The sequence below is a fragment of the Artibeus jamaicensis genome, unplaced genomic scaffold, assembly GCF_021234435.1.
Source record: "Artibeus jamaicensis isolate MK-2021 breed Jamaican fruit bat unplaced genomic scaffold, CSHL_Jam_final scaffold_1283, whole genome shotgun sequence".
NCBI lineage: Eukaryota > Metazoa > Chordata > Mammalia > Chiroptera > Phyllostomidae > Artibeus > Artibeus jamaicensis.
The window spans coordinates 4949899-4970878 of NW_026522028.1; the positions used below are offsets into that span (position 1 = coordinate 4949899).

Genomic DNA, 20980 nt, shown 5'->3' on the forward strand with positions numbered 1-20980 from the left:
AGCCCATGAAAAATAACAAACTAATAAGCCACAGTATTCACAAATATCTTAGAATGTAGTTGATTCGAAAATGCATTTTTTTTTGCATTTCAACATCTCTGAAGTTGAGATATATCTTGCAATATAGCATCTACAAAGTCTAATTGCTTAAAAAAAAACTTTCTTAGCCATTCATAAAATAGTAGCAGTCCTTACAGCCCACAATATCTTAGATTTGATGGAAAAACTATGGATTGTGGTTATTGACAAAATAGCCACAAATGGCAGGAAATACTCTTTACAGATAAGTAAAGTTAGTTCATGAGCACTTAGTTTGTTAATGAAAATGTTGTCATTTTCATCTTGAGTCTTGTTGATTTTCAGTAGCAGCATTCCCACACATGTCATTGAGAGATGAGTGGGTAAACCATGCATTAGTAGTGAATCATTTCTGTATCTCTATTCTTATATTCATAAGTTGACATATAGATATGTGTGTGTGTGTGTGTGTGTGCGCGTATCCATTTTTAGAATATCAATTAGAGCAGAAACTGTCATTCCCTTGTTTAAAAACTTTCTCTGGCTTCTCCACTAAGGTCCCGAGGGTGCTATACTTGTAAAAGATGCCTTTTTTCTCTGGTTCCTGCCTTCTACTCTTGCACCCTTTCTTCCTAATCCCTGACATGGGATCTCCATCCTGCCTCTGGTTCCTGTCTTACATCATTCAGACCCACTCTTGCAGTGCCTTCCCTCATCCATCCCATTTTCAACTAGGTATATGAGCTGCTTCTATTCCAAGCCTTCACTCCACCCTTCCTTCCCCCACAAGGTCTGTCCCTACCGGCTTGTCCTTCAAACATAGAACTGATCAATTTGGGGGGCCCTTCTCTGAGCCCACTTTACATTACCCTTTGCTGGTGGTTTTACCCATTGTACTCTAAGTTTAATATGCGATTGTTCATAGCTTTCAGAAGGGGTTACCTTATGCCTAGTGGTATTCACACTTCCTAGCCAGGATTTTGAAATGTAGTAAATACTCCATCAATGTTTATCAAAGGAATATATGAATGAACAAATGTTGGAACATACAAGCAAAGGCTGTTCATATCGTCTTTATTTTGTGATATTGGTGTATATAGACACATATATACACACACATATAGATATACATTTGTATATTTAACAATAGGTGAAATGATAGAAATGTAAATAAATTTAAAATAAGGAAAAAAACAAGGCCAAGGTCATTAGGAACATCAACTTTATAGTAAAAACTCATACACAATCAGCTTAATTATGAATTATGAGGTTGAGTTATGAGGATGATATTCAAGGAATCAATTCTTAAAAAATACAAGTATATATTAATATGCATGTGAATTGTTACCTTCACCCTCAAAGGTGTTGTTTAGAGTTTTGTCATTGGTAGCCTTTGCTTCACTGCCCGTCAGACAATCAACTTCCCAGCGTTAGTGATGTTGTTTAATGAGAAATAAGCAATGCCGAAGGTGCTTAGAGAGTTACTGCATTTCAAAAACCTCTCAGGGCTGAATGTAAAAATACACCCTGATATTTTGCTACTGAATGTTATGTAATAGGGAAGGCTTATTCCCTATTACATAATTAATAAAAAATCATTTTCTTAAACGTATGCATGCGATGGTAGTAAACTGTCAATATTGTATTATGGTGAAAATAAAACTCTAGTCAGATTATAAGGCTCTTACCTCCTGGTACATGCGCTTACAGTGCTGGGGGTATATTATCAATCAGGCAGGGAAAAATACCCACATGGACGTGTTCTGTTATTAGAAGTGAGATTTTTTTTTTTTTTTGGTTGGAATCCCACAAAGACTTTCTGGTCTGAAGATTCTTTGAGGTCAAATACTTTCTACTTACAAAAACCAGCCACTAATAGTTAGCTATGTTTTCACCATAGTGGCAACTGCCTTTCCCTTCTCTTGAATCACATAAAGACATGAGACCGTTCGTGAAACAAGAGGTTTACTCAGACCAGCTCTCTGACCCGGATGTCATCCATTTGGCAATCATAAACCCATTCAAAGACAGCTATGGAACGTTTTCAAGGCTATGTTAGAATTTCTTTCCTTTTCTGGGGGAAGATACCGTGTTTTCTCCCAACTACACCCTGGAAGGATGTCGTAGAAGGTATCAGAGTTAAAGAGGAAGAGAAAAATTAACATACGAAGAAATACGACCGCCAGGTCTAGCCCATGCCCACATATGCACCACACACAGCAGAGTAAGGGTACAGTGGCTGTTTACTTCCTGATTGTAATTGGGACTCTGCCATTTGCCAGCTAGGTGGCCTTGGGCCAATTGACTCAATATCCCTCAGTTTCAGCATCTGTAAAGTCAGATGACCCCCTTTTTGTAGAAGTGTAAGTATGAGGGGAAAATGTACGACACACACAATGTTTGTCACAAAGCAAACTTTTCGAGACCCTGTTAATGTTACTGCAGCAGTTAATGCCATTATAGCAGTGCATTGGCATTTTCCACACAGCTAGGGATTGTAGTATTTTCCTATCTTTGCACAGTCGTGTAGGTTGGCTCGGGGGTATGGGGTGGTTGGTTGGTTGGTTTTGTTTTACTTTTTGATTTTCCATGTCGAGTGTTCATTGCCTAGATAGCTATCAAAAATTTGTAATTTATGTTATGTGCACTTCCATCTTTTGTGGATAGTGATCAGCTTTTTGTAAGGTGTTTTTCTCACACTAAGTTAAGAAAATTATGCTAGAGAATATTTGAGTGAATTTAATGACTATATTGTACTACAGTTGACCCTTCAAGCAAAATTTGACCCAGATAGCTGACCTATTTTTGAACTAATAAATTCAAACTGTGCGTAAATGTAGTGAGGTCACTTGGAGAAATGTATCTTTAAAATGGTCTCTCTAGAGTGATTTTTCAGAGGTGCATGTAATTAGAGATCTAGTTCACCAAAAATGGCTAAGGAGAAGGAACCACGAATACCTTAGAGATGGACGTGGTTTCTCTCACCCATGGCTCTGTTTCTGTAGGACCAGCTGTAAATCTCATCCGGGTACTTAACCTCTTCATTATGTTATTGGACAATGAAGACTCGGCAATTGCAGTGATGAAAGCACAGGCTGATAGAAAGCATTTCTATGAAGGGGCATGATGTGACTTTGCAAAGCTTATTCATTCAAGGACTAAATCTAGGGCTCATTTGATGGCCTGAAGAAATATTTTACTTTCTGCAGGTGCAGAACATGGACTTTCCCCGTGGCATGCCACCTTTTTCTCAGCCCACCTGCTTAGAACCCCCAGCTCTAAGATGTATCTGGGCTGCCCTAATGTCTGCCTTGTTGCTGTTTCTGTTCATTTGCAAATGAAAATGTCTCAAATTATGATTTCTATGTTCATTTCCTAAAAGAATTCCTTGTAATATCAAATGCAGTCTCCTAAACCCTGTCTATTTACCAGTGCCTTGTGAATAGTAGCATGAATTCTTTCTGGTGTTTGGAACTGTTCATCTGCACTTGAAGAACAAGGGCAGGGAGAGAAAGGTGTTGGTGTCAATCATTTCACTACATACAAGAAGCACTGGTAAAATTATTGACCATTTGTGGTCATTTTCTGCAGACATAAAGTTTACAGTGGGTACAGTTACAAAACAATTTTAAAGAAAGGAAGAAATATTCAACCCTCACAAAGTACATTCTGAACTCAACCTTCTTACAATTATGCAAGATTTTTAAAAATCACTTTTATGCCATGGCAAGTGTGGCCCAGTGGATTGAGTGCCAACCTGTGAACCAAAGTGTCGCTGATTCAATTCCCAGTCAGGGCACATGCCTGGGTTGAGGACCAGGGCGCCAGTAGCAGGCGTGGAAGAGGAAATAGCATGTTGATGTTTCTCTCCCTCTCTTTCTCCCTCCCTTCTTCTCGTTCTAAAAATAAATAAAATCTTTTTAAAATTCACTTTTAGAATATTTTATTCTAGAGAATGAATTAACACTTTTCACTTCGTTTCTTCCATTGTCCCTAAAGGTGGTATGTATGCATGTGTGTGTGTTTCGCACATGTACTCATTAACGCACTGAGTTAGTCTTCACGCTATGGACACTTTTTAACCAAGGTGCCTACCTCCCACTGGTGTTGATTATAATCAGAGCCGAAGAAATAATCAGTCTTAAGAGCATGGGCTGAGCACCCAGAAGTTGCAAGACATGCAACTGTGTTGTATAAGATTACAGTAATTTGCGTTCATAGGACGCCCAGCTCTGATGAGCGGAGAGAAGAGGCACAAACCCAATATATAAAGGACACAGTGGCCTGAAGACACGTACTGAAGCCATGAAGACTGCTGGGAGGCTACAGGATAGGAGAGGGAGGAAGAGATACGGCTTAATCAGGAACTGCTATCAGGGGAAGGGTGCCCGAGCCCTGACTGATGACTGACATTGATTAATCGATACTCCATCCTAGTGTTTAACAAGTGTTCCATCCAAAAAGTCTTCTGTAATATTTAACTTTACTTCCTTCAGCCACAATTTATGCACATTTCCTTTGTTCTCTCTTCAAGAGAGCTAGACAGAAGCCAGTAACAAAGCACTTATAGTCGTACATCTAGAGAGGATTTTTGGGGTCATGCTTCAGTCTTCTCCAGACTAAGGAAAAACAAACAAGTTTCTTAAAATGATTTAACCACTTCTCAGAAGGTTTATTCCATTTGACTGCTTAATAATTAATAAACCTAGGTACTGTGCTTTAAGTGTTTACTCTTTGGAAAGAAACTTCATAATTTCGACAGTGATGTGGGAAGAATTATTTGGTTTCTATTTCAAAACAGAATGTCAGATCCCAAGCCCCAAAGAGAATTCTGTTAAACTGAGAACTTTGTAAACTAGAATGAGCATTAGGATTACTGAGATTAGTGACATGAACAATGGTATTTATCTCTATTAATCCGGTTTATAAATGGTACTTTTTAATTGTTGCATTTGCTTCTTTTGACAAAAGTCTCTTCCTCCGTAGAAGTATTTATTATAATTTAAGGAGATTTTGGATACATTTCTAAAACTCTAGTGTGTTTCACAAAAACCACTCTTTCTTTTCTCTGCAGCTGAAGCTACTCTTTGTACCCCTGTGTCTGCAGAAATCGATCTGCAATATATGTAGAGTCTCCAAGGGTACAGTTACATTTAGTAATTTTATCACTAACTGTGAAGTTAATCTGCACTGTATGTGTTCTTTTCTCCAGGAAACTGAAGTAGCAGTTCAGGCTAAACAGCCGGATGTGGAAGGGATTTTGTCTAAAGGGCAGCATTTGTACAAGGAAAAACCGGCCACTCAGCCTGCCAAGGTAATGAAGCAACCTCTAGTGATATCTGTTACCTCATAATGGGTTATTCTTCTCCTGTTGTACATTTGCCATTGATGTGGTCTATTTATAATCAGTGAAATAACTTGTAAAGACATATGGGCCAGACAGCAATAGCAAAGGCAGAGCTGTCTTTTTGATCAACGTATCCTGTTTATATATTGTGATCTTAAGGCTATTAACTAGTCATTGCATGAAAAGAGTCATTGCTGTCCTGGTGTGCTGCCATCAATACAGAAAGTAGTCCCACCTTCAAGGTAGATTAAATTCTTTGAGGCTTTATTGCTTGGCTTGCCAGCCTCGATGCTCTTCATATTGTTTGCCTTAATTCAAATCAAGCTCCTGCATCATACGGTCTGTCTCCTACAGCTGTAAAGAATCATAATATGGTCTGTGACCTTTCTTTTCTCTGTTGTTCTTTCTTTATGAAAGAGGAATCGGCATTCGGGCTTCGGTACTTTATTGGGCCAAGAATTTTTTAGTGAAAAGTCACGTACCGGCTCCTCTCTTTGTTGAAAAAGCTGGCCTGGGAGGAAGCTTTCTGCTTCTTTCCTGTCCCTGTGTGCATTTTGAACTCTAGGACATGTTTATTCACAGGCTGTTGCATGAGAGGTGTGGGATGGAAAGCCAGCTCAGTTTTCAGAAATAGCCAAGTGGTGGTTTCCATTGGCAAAGGAGAGCCCAGTGATAGCTAGACGTGAGGTTACCTTATTTCCTGTATCTCACCCAAATGATAATGGCCCCCATTCTAATGAAAATTCCCATGAGCCTGTAATGGCGTCTGTTTTATTGATCAGCCCTGGTTTCTCTAGCTAATGTCGCAGGCCGAGATTTAGGGGGCCTCACGCTCATGTTTAAGGCTGCTCTGAGACAGCGCAGGTCAATAACCTCATTTTACAGAACTAGTTTGTCCTTGCAAACTACATTACCATGACTTGGACACTGCCTCGAAGGTCACCGCTCACGCTAGGCCCCAGCTTCATTTCTAGAACATTGTTTGTTTTCCTTACCATTTACAAAGGGCTTTTCTTTAGGTAAAGTTAAAGTTTTAGTCTCAGTGGGATGTCCAAACACCAGATGCTGAAAGGCTCCTATTTCTGTAGATAGATCAATAGGCATTTATGGAGGAATATATTACCTCCCTCCTAACATCTGAAAGAATAACAATTTGCATCCAGTTCCAAGCCTGGTGTGATCATTTCTTCTTTTTTTTTTTTCCCAAAATATATATTTTTTTTTTTTACTTTTAGAGAAAGGGGAAGGGAGAGAGAAAGAGGGAGAGAGAAAGATTAATGTGTGGTTGCCTCTGGTATGCCCCCTACTGGGGACCTGGCCTGCAACCCAGGCATGTGCCCTGACTGGGAGTCGAACCAGTGACCCTTTGGTTCTCAGGCTGGTGCTTAGTCCACTGAGCTACACCAGCCAGGTCTGGTGTGATAATTTCCAGGAACTAACGACGTGTGGTCCATATTCAGATTAGAGACCTAGAGAAGGGCCTGAAAACAGCCGATGTGAGGGTTTCTGCTGATGCTCTAAGCTGAGCCAGTCCACCTTTCTCTGTTAACAGAGTGACTCCCATAGCAAGCACTGGAGCAGACAAATGGACTATTTTGTAGTACACTCTGTCTATTCTTGTTTGATCCTCAAAGATGTCATGTGGGTTTTGGTAGAATTGTTACAGATTACAAATGTGTATTTAAATTGGCTTCTCCTTTTGTAACTTTATTTTTTAAAAAGGTAAACTTTTCATTGAAAGTGAGAAAATTTCTTTCATTTTATTTTTAGTTCTTATTGAATTTATTGAGGCGACACTGGTTAATAAAATTAAATAGGTTTCAGGTTATAATTCTATAATACATCGTCTGTACACTGTACTGTGTGTTCACCAACTGAAGTCAAGTCTCCTTCCTTCACCATTTATTCCGCTTTACCCTCTCCTACCTCCCCCTGCCCCCACCTCCCCTCTGGTAATCACCATACTGTTGTCTGTGTCTATGAGCTTTTCTTTCTTTCTTTTTGTTTTGCTTAGTCCTTTCATCTTTTTTGCCATGTCCCCCAAGCCCCTCCCTTCTGACAGATGTCAGTCTGTTCTCTGTACTATGAGTCTGTTTCTATTTTGTTACTTTATTTTTGTAGTAGATTGCACTTACGAGTGAAATCATATGGTATTTGTCTTTGCCTGACTGGCTTATTTTGTCTTCAGTGCATGTAAACAATCCAAGCAGTTGATCCTAACTTACCACAGCTGCTGCATTAACAATGTAAAAAGGGAATTACGTTTCCGAAATCAGAGAAAGAGCAATGAAGTATTAACTTTCCCTCTATTTCATATCTCTTAAAATCATTTTGCAAAGAATTCCCCTTCCTTCCTTCTCTCCTTCCTTCCTCCCTTCCTTCCTTCCTTCTTTCTTTTCTATTATTTTCCTTTCCGTTTCTTTTCTTTCTTTCCTCCTTTTCTCCTTTCCCATTTCCTCTCAAGTCAGCTCATTTGGGAGAAGCAGAACTTAAGTAAAACTCATTCCTTTTCTACCACTTATCCCTTAGGTTTGGAGAAGATTAAATGTATCAGGCTGATAGTGATAAACAAGCAAGACTGATGCTGGAGGTGTGGAGAAATTGTTGACTCACATGCAACCTTTGCTCTAAGTCATGGCCTTGAAAACACCTGAAAATCAGCTGGGGGATATGGTACCAAGAAACACTGGAGGCTCAAAATTGACTTCATAGTACAGAACATGTAGCCCAGCAATACAAGGCTGCAAGGGACTATTTAAATATGCATAGATCAAAAAACTTATTTTATTTTTAGAGAGAGGAAAGGAGGGAGAAAGAGAGAAACATCAACGTGTGGTTGCCTCTTGTGCACCCCCTACTGGGGACCTGGCCCACAACCCAGGCATGTGCCATGACTGGGAATGGAACATACAACCCTTTGGTTCACAGGCCAGCACTCAGTCCACTGAGCCATATAAGCCAGGACCAATAACTTCTTTTTAAAGTTATAACTGATTTTTCTGAAGAGTGGTCCATTGCTCTGTTAATACATAAACAAGGCCTGTTTTTTACTTCATTTTGCTATATCAAAATTTTTAAAGTGTGCTGTTCCTAATGCCTTTTCCCCTTAACTGTTCAGGTTCTCACCCCTTAATAGAAAGGAAGAGGGTCCCAGTAGCCTGTGGAACATTTTCATGAAAAAAGTTTGGTTTCTTGATGCGGGCGGGTCAGGGGGAGAGGATGAGGGAATAGGTACGTTTACAAACTATCATAATTGTGAAGAAGAAAGTGATATTCTTAAAAAAAGAAAATGAAAATCCTGCATGGTGTATGCATAAGATCGAGTATTCAAATGGATAATTATATGTCCCCTGCTTGCAAACATTTTAATTAAGGACACATCAGAGGAGGACTCTGTTGCTTAGGAAATTAACTGTCTGTTGGTACCTCCGAGCTCCGCAGCAGACAGCCTATTCAGCGCCTGCACTCGCCTCCTAGGCTGACTCCTCCTTGAGACTTAGGCTCATCTATGTTTAGTTGTTATTTTTTTTCACTTCATCAACTTATCTAGGATTTCTTTAATTTTCAAAGATGGTAAAATCTTAGAATAGTGTGATTGAAGACAGAAGTTCTTTTGTTTTGCTTCCCTTCTCCCCCTCCCCTCTCTTCCCCCTCCTCTCTTCCCCCTCCTCTCTTCCCCCCTCCTGTGCACATGCGCGCGCGCGCGCACACACACACACAATTTTATCTCATCTGATTTGTAAATCATTCCTTCATCTTAACATCAAAGATTGTTGAACCTTCTTGAATAAGTTAAATTGTTTCACATTTTGCTTAGGTTGTGCCTTTGGTGATAGTGTCTTACAATAATGCTGTTGAAGAAATCATTTTAATATGTTTCATTTTCTGCAAATTAACGACTAGGTCCTCAGTAGCACCCAGTTTAGCAGTTAAAAAGCAACAAACACAACTGCCATGGTAGCAACAATACTGACAAATACAAAAAAAAAAGTCCCTTGTTTTTGATTTTTTAAATTGTTTTCTTTAACTCTCTTTTGACCTTAAACATTTAGATGACATTTTCTTTTCTACATACTCATTCTTGGGACGCTGCTCTTTCTATTAAACTTTGAACAGATCAAAGTATTTCAAAATACTAGTATCTGTTAGAACTGAGAGCATTAATGCACTTTTAAATGTTGTGGTTACTTGCTGAAGTGATATGGTGAAATCAGCTGGTTTGCTTTGCTAACTTTTTCGATTATTACAAAAATATTGCTAACATGAATCGAACAATATCTTTTATTTCTGCTCTTGAATTCTTTTTCAATGTAATAGAAAAAGTACAGTGTTCGGATCCTTCTGTATTTGGCCAAAGGGTTCCACCCCAACCTGAAACCCGAAGTAATTGGTATAGACAAATGGTCAAGAGAGCAGTTACAACCTTCCAGGCATCGTTGCCTCCGATAGAAGCTGCAAACTGACAGCATCATCAGTCATTTTCAATTATTGTCAATCACAACCAGGGATGTTTTATTTTCCCAGCTGTTTTGTTCTTAATTAACTAGATTAAGCTGGTTTTTTTTCTCCCAATGAATTTGTTCTGCCAACACCAACATCTTAACATTTCTAATAACATCCTTAGCTTTTTTTTTGGGGGGGGCTGGTAATTTTTAATATATTACTCACAACAGAAGTATGTCTGAAGATTTTTTAAAAGATTTATTTATTTATTTTTAGACAGAGAGGAAGGGAGAGAGAAAGAGAAGGAGAGAAACATCAGTATGTGGTTGCTTCTCACATGCCCCCTACTGGGGACCTGGCCCGCAACCCAGGCATGTGCTGCCACTGAGAATGGAACCAGAGACCCTTTGGTTTGCAGGCTGGCATTCAGTCCATTGAGCCACACCAGCCAGGGCTGTCTGAAGATTTTTATATGGTATAACAGGTCCAGTGCTATCTACTTGGTCAAAGTGTTGCCCAATTAAATATTAGAATTATGATCGTATTTGGATTGTATAAATCATCTATCAGGCATACAATCTCATGTACCTGGTACAGCTTATATTTTCTAACATCAGGAAGTAATAGAAACATAACAGACATAAATCTGCCCCCCCTCAAATGAACAGGTCCATTTCAGTCAACTCATTTGGTGAGCACAGTTTCCATGTCAATGGTAATGGAAAAAGTTGGGAGGAGATGTGTAGAAAGAGAGTAAATATTAGAATTTATCATTTATTAACACACGAGGAGCAGAATTTCATTTTGGGAAAAAATACAAGTTAGCTTTACAACTGAGGAAAGAGTCTTAAGAATGTGAGTGGGTGAAAAAATGCTAATCCTGTATGCTTGAATATAAGCAGAGCCCTCACGTTCCCATGGCAGAGGTGAAATTTATAATAGATTTTTGGGCAACTTGTAGACATAAACACTTAGGAATATGGATGAGACTGCCAAATGCCTAATTCTATTTAATTTCTTAATGGAATAGCACTTCCATATTTGAAATCTCACATTTTATGAAACAACACACTGATTAGAAATATTGCTTTTGCCACATCTGTGTTTTATGAGATGCATTTGTTCACACTGTTCATGGGTATATTCCAGAATTCTAAAGGTCACTGTCTTGCAAAGTTATTTGCAATGTGGCACCGAGTCTCCCTATGATGCTACTCGAGATTTCTGTCCAGGGACAGCGAGGAACATAAATATAACCCCAAAGGATGATTTAGCTTGCCGAAGCAAGGGAGAAGGCTCTCCAGAAAGACAATGGGGAATCTCAGTTAAGAGGGCGTCAGAAAGAGCCGCTCCCCAGCTTCGGCTGGCTAGCAGATCGCAAGGCTGAATTAAGGAAGCGGGAGCCATTTCTGGATTAGATGCTGTCAAGAAACAAAGTCAGTGTAGTGGCTGGGCGTCTTCATTTATACAGAAGGTAAAGGGATCAAAGCAGGGCAGAGCTGTCACTGTTAAAGTAGCGGTGCCTCCTATGAGTGATTTTTGTGGTAGCAGCGTGGCCTTGTCTTTGTCTCAGTCCAAACGTGGCCCCAGGGCGACCCTATATCTGGCAAGTTTCTTCTCTGTGACTGTCTTTTATGATCATTTGGGACCATCGCTTAGCTAGCTGCCACTTACCAGAAGGGCCGTTTTTACCCCCAACCTCACTGCCCATTCACAAAATATTAGGAGAGATCATCTTTTCTTGCTTTTTAAGGTGTTTATTATTTATTGCCCCATCAGAGTAACTTACTGTTTTTTTCTTTTTAAATTGTTTCTGAAAGTTTGTTGTTCAAAATAAAATGATTGAGACACAAAAGACATTATAAAGCTCTAATATGAGCTGATACATTTCGGAGGAAATATTTGGGGGTAAAATCTCAAGTTAGATTCACTCAGTAGCTCACGCTGGAACTGAGCAAGCATTTTAAAAATTGGGATTTCAGCCCAGGCCAGTGTGGCTCAGTGGACTGAGTGCCGGCCTGCGAACCCAAAGGGTCACCAGTTCGATTCCCAGTCAGGGCACATGCCTGGGTTGCAGGCCAATTCCCAGCAAGGGACTCACGAGAGGCAGCCACACATTGATGTTTCTTACCCTCCCCCTCTCTAAAAATACATAAACAAAATATTTAAAAAATGGAATTTCAGTCCTGGTCCTCAGTTGTATTAATTGCCTTTATAGAGACAGACATAAACACATGGATGTCTCAATGACAATATTCACATATATGTCTGTGTATCTGCAGCCATAGGTGGATTCATTTATTCATGTGACAGGTATTAATTGCATGCCAAACACTGATACAAGAGAAAACCATAAGATTTTAAATTTTGAAAATGCCCAAACACGAATAGAGTTTAAAAACATGTTTTAAATTAAAAGGGAAAGCTACATTCAGAAATATTTCTTGTCATTTCTATTCTTTTTTTGAAATCAGTCAGAAGTGTTTATCAAGCAACCACTGTGTTCTCAGAGCTCCGGTGGGTATTGTGAAGAGTCTAGACTAGTTTAGGGCATGGGACGTGTTTCTAAGGACATTAATGCCATTTGAGTTTCCAGTGAATCCTCCTTCAATGAAAATGTTAATAATGCAAGAGATACATTTGGGTTGGATTTGGCAGAGAGGCTTGACCACTCTCTATTCATTGAATCTTTCTCTGGGGAGCTCCTCTTTTCTGTAAGTTTGGATCACTCTTACTCTTGAATGAAAATATTTGAATTTCAGTTCAGTTTCAGGCATAGCTCTTTTAGTTACAAAGAACAGTCACCCTTTTGCAGTAGCAAACTAGGGTTTTTATCCTGAGAAACAGAATATGTTAACAATCCCAAGGAAAGGCTCACATTGTATATTATAATAGAATTGGGAAGCACAGTGGTTTGATATAATTGTCTTAACATTTAGTAACTATTTCCAAAGAAATTATAGATGGCAGAAAATAATGCTCTGCTGCAGAAGGCCCCTGTCATGAAACTAAGTTTGACGTTAAGAAAAGAAAAGAAAAAGATCTCGCCTTTACTGGTGTAGCTCAGTTGGTTGGATATCATCCTGCAAAGCAAAAGGTCACCGGTTTGGTTCCCAGTCAGGCACATGCTTGGGTTGCAGGTTCATTCCCTGGTTGGGTGCCTGTAGGAGGCAACACATCAATGTATCTCTCTCACATGGATATTTCTCTCCCTTTTTTCTCTCTCTCCATTCTCCTCTCTCTAAAAATAACTAAAGTCTTTTAAAAAAATAATAAATAAATAAATTTTCAAAAGTGATCTCATACATTCTCCCTTTGGGTACAGTATGACTCCACTTGGATTGTTGAGTTTGAGTTCTTGTGAGGAAAGGCTGAGATGTACAATGTGCTTAGCATATTCCAAGGGATTTTTTTCCTATATTTAAATGTGTTGCAGATGCTTTGCAAAAAAAATTGCCTTTATTTTTCAATTTCAGTTCACATACAACATTATATTAGCTCCAGGTATACAACATAGTGATTAGACATTGATATAACATAGAGGGTGGTCACCCCGATAAGTCTAGTACCCATGTGACACCATATATAGTGATTACAATATTATTGGCTGTATTCCCTCTGCTGCACCTTCGCCTAGGGATTATAAAACAGTCCCCATGGCTGTTTTTTGACTTACGTCCCTGTGACAGTTTTGTAACTATTTTGCAACTATTTTGACTATATTCCGGAGGCTGTATTTTACATCCCCATGTCTATTTCACTCAGCCCTCCAAAGCCCCTCCCACCCGGAAACCATCAATCTGTTCTCTCTCTCCATGAGTTTGTTTCCACTTTGTTTTTTGTCTATTTTATTAGATGCCACATATAAAGAAAATCAGATGCAAAGTTTTAAAAGTTTGGAAAACTGATCAAGAATAGTGCTTCATAACTATTCTCCCACTGATGGTGCACTGAAAGATGTTGGAATTTAGACATATATTTGGTTCCTTTAAATTTGGTTAAAGATTATTGGCATGGTTAGTGAGCCGTTACCTTTTACAGATTTTTACTAAGCGCTGCTTCAAGTTTACTGCGTGGAGAATGCCGCATGAGTTCCTGCAGCCAAACGTTTCTGCCCCCCCCCGAAAGAACTTCACAGCTTCACAGAAAAGATGTGAGAATAGGAAATACGGGCTCATGCCAGAGGATAAAAGGCAAAACCAAACCAAACAAAAAGGGCCTTTCATAATACATAACTAATCAATTTCAACTGTGAAGCACACCAGAAACTTGAAGTTGCAAGACTATTTTTGCAGCCACCAGAATCAAAATCTATAGCCATTTTGTGTTATTTGCTAATAATTATGAGAGATTGGTATACCTTTCCAATCTTATTGCGTTTTTGGCACTTCTAGGTATCCTCAGCTGTTTGTGGTACATTCAGGGTACCACTTATAATGTAAAATCTCCATTTTTAAAATTATAGTAACACCCCATTTACCTATCTGGGAATAGCAGTGGCCAAGATGAATGACATTTAAATAAATGAATGGAATGTTCAGAATTTATATAATTAGTAAAGAAAATTAAATATATAAATGTGTTATTTTCAGGATAACGCAGGTGTAGTCCTTTCAGAATTGAAATATTTTTGTCCTGGTCAGTGTGGCTAAGTTGGTTGGCACGCCATCCTATGAAGTTCAAGGTCACGGGTTCGATTCCCAGTTGGAGCACATGCCTAGGTTGGTGGGGTTCAGTCCCCAGTCAGAGTACGGTCAGGGACCCTATGAGAGGCAACCAGATCGGTGTTTCTCTCTTGCATCTCACATCGATGTTTCTTTCCCCCTCTCCCTCCCTCCCTCCCTCCCTCCCTCCCTTCCTTCCTTCCTTCCTTCCTTCCTTCCCCTCTCTCTGAAGGGAATAAGCATGTCCTTGAGTGAGGATAAAAAAAAAAGAATGGAAACATTTCTGTTTTAACTATTTTAGTGAACACTTTTACTGTCTTCTGATGTGCTTCATTAAGCAGTGCATAATGACTAACCAACAATTTTATAGTACTTTAGAGTTCACAGAGTTCTTTTCACATAAAAATATCTCATTTGGTTTCTCCAGCAAAGCTATGAGTTAGGTGGGAGTGTTATGTCTGCATTTCAAGGATGATCATGCCAAGCAATCTGTCTGATTTGCTGGTGATCCCACAACCAGTAATGGGCTACGATTGAAATCCAGGACTTTTCATTCAACGACACAGTGTACTTTCAATGTATCTTTTTTCCCTTTTAATATATTTTATTGATTATGCCACTACAGTTGTTCTATTTCCCCCCTTTCATTTCCCTCCACCCTGCACACCCCCTCCCCCACCATTCCCCCCTTTAGTTTATGACCATGTGTCTCAAGTTCTTTAGATTCTATATTTCCCATACTATTCTTGCCCTCCCCCTGTCTATTTTCTACCTACCATCTATGCTACTTATTCTCTGTAACTTCTCCCCCCTTCTCCTCCTCCCACTCCCCTGTTGCCAACCCTCCATGTGATCTTCATTTCTATGGTTCTGCTCCTGATCTAGCTGTCCTCTTAGTTTGCTTTTGTTTTAGGTGTGGTACTTAATAACTGTGAGTTTACTGTCCTTTCACTGTTCATCTTTTTTATCTTCTTTTTCTTAGGTAAGTCCCTTTAACATTTCATAGAATAAGGGCTTGGTGATGATAAACTCCTTGAATTTGATCTTATATGAGAAGCACTTTATCTGTCCTTCCATTCTAAATGAAAGCTTTGCTGGATAGATCAATCTTGGATGTAGGCCTTTGGATTTCATGATTTGGAATACTTCTTTCCAGCCCCTTCTTGCCTGTAAGGTCTCTTTTGAGAAATCAATTGACAGTCTGATGGGAACTCCTTTGTAAGTGACTATCCCCTTATCTCTTGCTGATTTTAAGGGGCTTCATTATCAGCATTAATTATTGTTGTGTTTTGCTACAAAGTGATGCACATGGAATATGAAGTTCAATCCAGTTCCCTGTTTCTGCAGTTGAGACGGAGGCAAAGTAGTGAATTTGCTTCTAGAAGCCACATTGTAGGCTAAATGCGTATCTTTAAATAGTGGAATCAAACCAAATGCAATGAGATGCTTGCATGGTGAGAAGTGGGACCTTAGCCACCTCTAGGGACAGCAACCCCCAGTCTCTCTCCACCCACTCCCTCTGGGGCCATGTGCTTGCTCAGTACAACTGGAGGCAGATTTCTCTCTCTCCCTCCCTCCCTCCCTCTCTCCCTCCCTCCCTCCCTCTCCCCCTCCCTCCCTCTCCCCCTCCCTCCATCCGCCCTCTTTCTCTCAGCCCATATACATATAAGTTCAATTGTGTACGATGAGACTTCACCATATGTTCTAGTATCCCTTCAATAAATGACCAAGATCCCCACATTTTCTCGTAATTTCCTTTTATGTTTCTTGTCTTCTCTACTATCTATTCCTACCTTTTGTTATCAGCATCATTACCATTTAGTTGCTCTTAATATTTGTCCTTGGGAAGTCACTGCAAATTTGCTGGGGAATCAAGAGACCAAATAAAATTACTTCACTAGCTTCTTATAATATTTAATTCTCAGTGTTTAGCTCTGATGTCAGAATGGATAAATATCTTACACATGCTACAATTTTTGATAATAGTTATCCTCACTGATCAGAGGCATTTGTTTGCTTTTTATTGAAAGCATATGTTTTAATAAATAAAAAGTTATATTCATTGATGTGACTGTAAACATTTAACAACATGCCCTCTGGGGAAAATGTTAACAGCCCCTGTTTGATGTGATGTTAGACACAATAGGCAGAAATAACCTCAAAAGCACAGAGAACAGTTAAATTAGGAAGTGATGAACTTTTAGTATTTATTCCCTTGTCAGCTTTTTCTCAAGTGGCATTCCTCAACAGAATGAAGCCCTATAGAAAACGATTTGAGGGCCTATTTTATTTTTGTCAAGGATGGTGCCTATCTAGTCCATTAGTAGATGCTTGGGTAACTCATGAAGGATAACGCCTACCTTGGGCTTTGGTCTTGGATGCTCAGCATCAGCATCAACTGGAAAAATCCTTAGATGCCAATTCTTGGGCTCCCCCACCACGAAACCTATTGAATCTAGAACTCCGAAGCTGGGACCCGGCTGTCAGTGGTTTACCAAGGACTCCAGGTGACCCTGATGCGCCCATGTGATCCACTGTCCCAGGGCAGTAGCATTAATCACCCCCTGACCCCCACACATTGGGAAAGCCTCAGCCCAAAACCAACAGATACTCTGCTCACGTTCTATTGGCAGTAAGTACAGTGGTCCCTTCCTCGCCGCAGCTTTGCTTTTTATGGTCTCAGTTACCCGTGGGCAGCTATAATCTGGAAATATGGAATACAAAGTCCCAGACATAAACAATGCATAGGGTTTAAATCATGTGCTGTTCTGAGTATAATGTGAGGAAATCTCATACCTTCCTGCTCTGTCGAGCCTGGAACGTGAGTTGCCCCTTTGTCCAGTGAGTCGGTGCTGTACACACTCTGTACCTGTTAGTTGCTTGGTAGCTACTGCTTATCGGATTTGCCTTCACAGTATTGCAGAGCTCGTGTTCCAGTCACCCTTATTTTGCTTAACGGCCTCTAAGCCATTCACATAACTTTCATTACAATAATATTGTTATAACTAGTCTCTTTTATGAGTCTCTTTTACCACTTTTTTCCCCAAGGTTTTTTACAATTTATTTCGACACAGAAGGGAAAACAGGGAGAAAGAGAGGGACAGAAATATCAGTGTGTGGTTGCCTCTCATGCCCCCTACTGGGGACCTGGCTCACAACCCAGGCATGTGCCCTGACTGGGAATCAAACCAGTGACCCTTTGGTTCGCAGGCTAGTGCTCAGTCTACTGAGCCATACCAGCCAGGGTTTACTATTCTTGATAATCTCTTCTTGCACCTAATTTATCAATTAAACTTTATCCTAGGTGTATATGTACAGTAAGGAAACATCATAGTGCATATAGTGTTTGAAACCATAGCATATACCTATGGTTTCAGGCATCCACTGGGAGTCTTGGAATGTATCTCCCCCAGATAAGGGATGGTTGCTGTAATCCGACAGCTACCCACTGGTGTCCTGCAGCCAGCTTATATCTGCTCATGGGAGCCTATTGTCAAATTTTCACGCCTTTTGGGAGTATCTTCGCAACTTAGAAGTGGCTATGGGGAGTCTTTGCACCACAGAAATGGGCAAAGATGAAAACTGGGGCCTTTTCCCACAGGCCCCAAGGGAGCCAGCTCTGAATGTATGCCAGCCCATCGCTGACCTCGACAGGTATGGCCAGCTCCATGGCAGCTCTGCAGCAAAATGACCCTTCAGAGCTGCGCTGCTTGGGGCCAGAGTGACTGAGCTGTTCTCCCTTCACCTTGCTCAGTCATCGAACGAGGGCTGCCCTGGGAAGGGCTTGCCCTTGGGCAAGGCAGCTATCTGCAGCTAGGACAGTCCCTGAAGGGACTGACAGCTGAAGGATGTCCCACCATGTTGGGGTCAGACTCCATCATTGAAGTGGATTTGGAGTGGCTTATCTTCATGAAGAGGTCTGAATTATGATTGATCAGGGGTGACCCAGGACATTGGGATATTTGTAATGTTTTCTGGATAATTCTCAGATGCAGCCACACTAGATACTCTTTAAAAGAGTCAAACCAAAGGGTCGCTGGTTTGATTCCCAGTCAGGACACATGCCTGGGTTGCAGGTGAGGTCCCCAGTAGGGGGCGTGCAAGAGCCAACCACACGTTGATGTTTCTCTCCCTCTCTTTCTCCTTCCCTTCCCCTCTGTCTAAAAGTAAATAAATAAAATCTTTAAAAAAAAACAGGGAAAAAGAAGAGTCAAGCCAGTTGCTGAGATGATACTGGTTTCTGGTGGTTTGTTTGTTTTGCTTTTATTAATGTTTGAACTCTACTTCCTTTACATGAAATTGCGTCTGGAACAAAAGCCTGTATGCTGCAAACAGTTGATAAATATTTCTAGAGTGGTTGGCTAAAATAATTACAATACCCTTGAAAGGACTTCTGCCCAGAATAATTAATTCACGAGTAAAATACAATAGAAATACAATAATGTATTCACAAAATGAATTAGCAACTTCATGAATTAAGTTATCTTCAAGGCGTTAATCAAATAAATAACATGTATGTTTTTCTATTAAAGAGGAAGTTAGAAGATCTGAGCTCTGAGTGGAAGGCGGTAACCCATCTACTTCAAGAGCTGAGAGCAAAGCAGCCCGGCCCAGCTCCTGGACTGGCCGCCTTTGGAGCCCGTAAGTATGCTGGGTCACCTTCTCTTTGGCTGCAGCTATTTGCTCAAAAGCACCACCGCAAGGCAGTCTCTGGGTGGAAGGAAAAACTGGTTCCAAAGGTCAGAATAAACCTTGGTGCTGTTTACAAAACAAAATGCCTTACAGTAGGTTCCTGGGAAATGGATGCTGATTCAGAGTGCCGGGCGCTGAAAGTACATTGTGGTGTGTTTTCTGGAGATAGGCCTCCGATGAAGAGAAGCACATGGAAGTAGACAGCAAACAAGGTTGAAGGGTGATTTGACTGCCACAGAGGCATCAAGTGATTCCATCAGAGCCTGAGAGCTGGGCTGGCTGTGCTGAATTGCAAGGAGAGGGTCTGGCCTTTGTATTCCTGACCCCACTAGGCATTGCCCATGAGCTGCCCATGAGGAGGAAAGGGAGAGCTTAGAAGTGTTTTCTTGGGGCCCAAGGCAGTTGTCAGATAAGGAACATCATTCACAAACAGGAACCCCAGCTTCAGGGAAAGGTGCGCTGGGCCTGAAGAGGGGATTAGGAGGAGCACGAGACTTCACTGGCGCTAATGCATGAAGGTTCCACCTCAAGGAATCCTATATCACTCAGACGATATTCTTCAAATAGGCCAATACAGATCCCTGAACCCAAAGAACTACACAGCCCTCCTTGCCCTGCCCCCTGTCCCATTTCAAAATAATTGGAAGAGCTCTTTTGCTCTTAGTTCAAGAGGAAGAAAAGTGTACAGGGGCTGCCACAAGCATACTTGGGGGAGGCACGTTTTTCTTTTAACCGTAGTTTCAAGTTTTGTTGTTCTGCGTGTTTTTGGTCTATTTTATTTTACTCGCCATTCATTGGTTAGTAGAAGGTGCTTATAATGTCTCAGGGCAGAGTTAATATTGGCTCAGGGGTAAGGAGCCAGAAAAGTTCTCCACTATTTTTTGGCCTCGTCTTCTTTTGCAAAGATCAGATGATTGAAGTATTAAAGCATGGTGACTTGTTCTTCAGGCAAAGTTGACATTTATTTTATAATAATCAAGGAGAAATATACCTTGCTGAAAGAGCGCACCCGAGGCAGCCCAATGACCATTCAGTAGAAGGTCCAAATAGTTCCTGTGTTAAAGGAACTCATACGATCTGGGCACATTGTGTATGATTCCTATGGCCCCTGGGGTTTCCGAACAGTCCTCAGAGTTGGATTTAATGACATTGGAGACTTGAGAAACATGTGCGAGCACTTCTTTTTTTTTAATCAATCTGGAACACTAAAATTTTCATGTCAGGGTTTACATTCAACTAATTATCCTAGGTTTATTTCTTTTTATGACCTTTAATTTTTGGTACCCTTGGCACATATGCGTAGTTGTGTTGCCATGCAATCCAGGGCTCGGCCACTGGATGCCTTCAGTCTGCATGCCTCTGGAATTTGCGGTAGAGGAAACAGGTTTTTATTAACAGGGTTCCAACCTTGAGGGGCTGAGAGCACTTCTGCTCAGAGCCCTCCTCTCCCACGAGACCCAGCACTTCTCTCACTCCCCAAAAGGCTACAAACCAAAACCATGCCCAGAAGTTCCCCATGTCCTTACCTCTCCATTAGCTGGTCACGCAAACAGGTCTCCATCGCCCTTGGAAGATGCACTTGTGGGATTCAGAGTGGACATCCTCTCTCAGTAGCTCTTTCCTTCAGGACCCCGGGGTGTGCTGTTCTCAGTGCCATATTACACTGGGTCACGGTGTCTCAGAGGCAAGACAGTGGCTTCTCTCTTTGTCCTTCAGAGAAGCAGAAGTCTGCAGTTCAGCATTCCCTGTCACAGTTCACCTCCAAGCATCCCCCACGTGTCTGTGCTTAGCCTGGCGGGTCCCCGCAGCTTCACCA

General features: G+C 40.7%; 1 protein-coding gene across 4 annotated transcripts in view; it reads left to right on the forward strand.

The window, feature by feature from the left end:
* DMD (dystrophin) overlaps positions 1-20980 on the forward strand; it is a 1990869-nt gene that overhangs the window by 1306472 nt on the left and 663417 nt on the right. For all 4 annotated transcript variants that reach the window (XM_053655812.1, XM_037127036.2, XM_053655810.1 and 1 more), the window contains 2 exons: positions 5231-5332; positions 19005-19113. In XM_053655812.1, coding sequence (XP_053511787.1) covers positions 5231-5332; positions 19005-19113 — 211 coding nt within the window. The remainder of the gene's footprint in view (positions 1-5230; positions 5333-19004; positions 19114-20980) is intronic.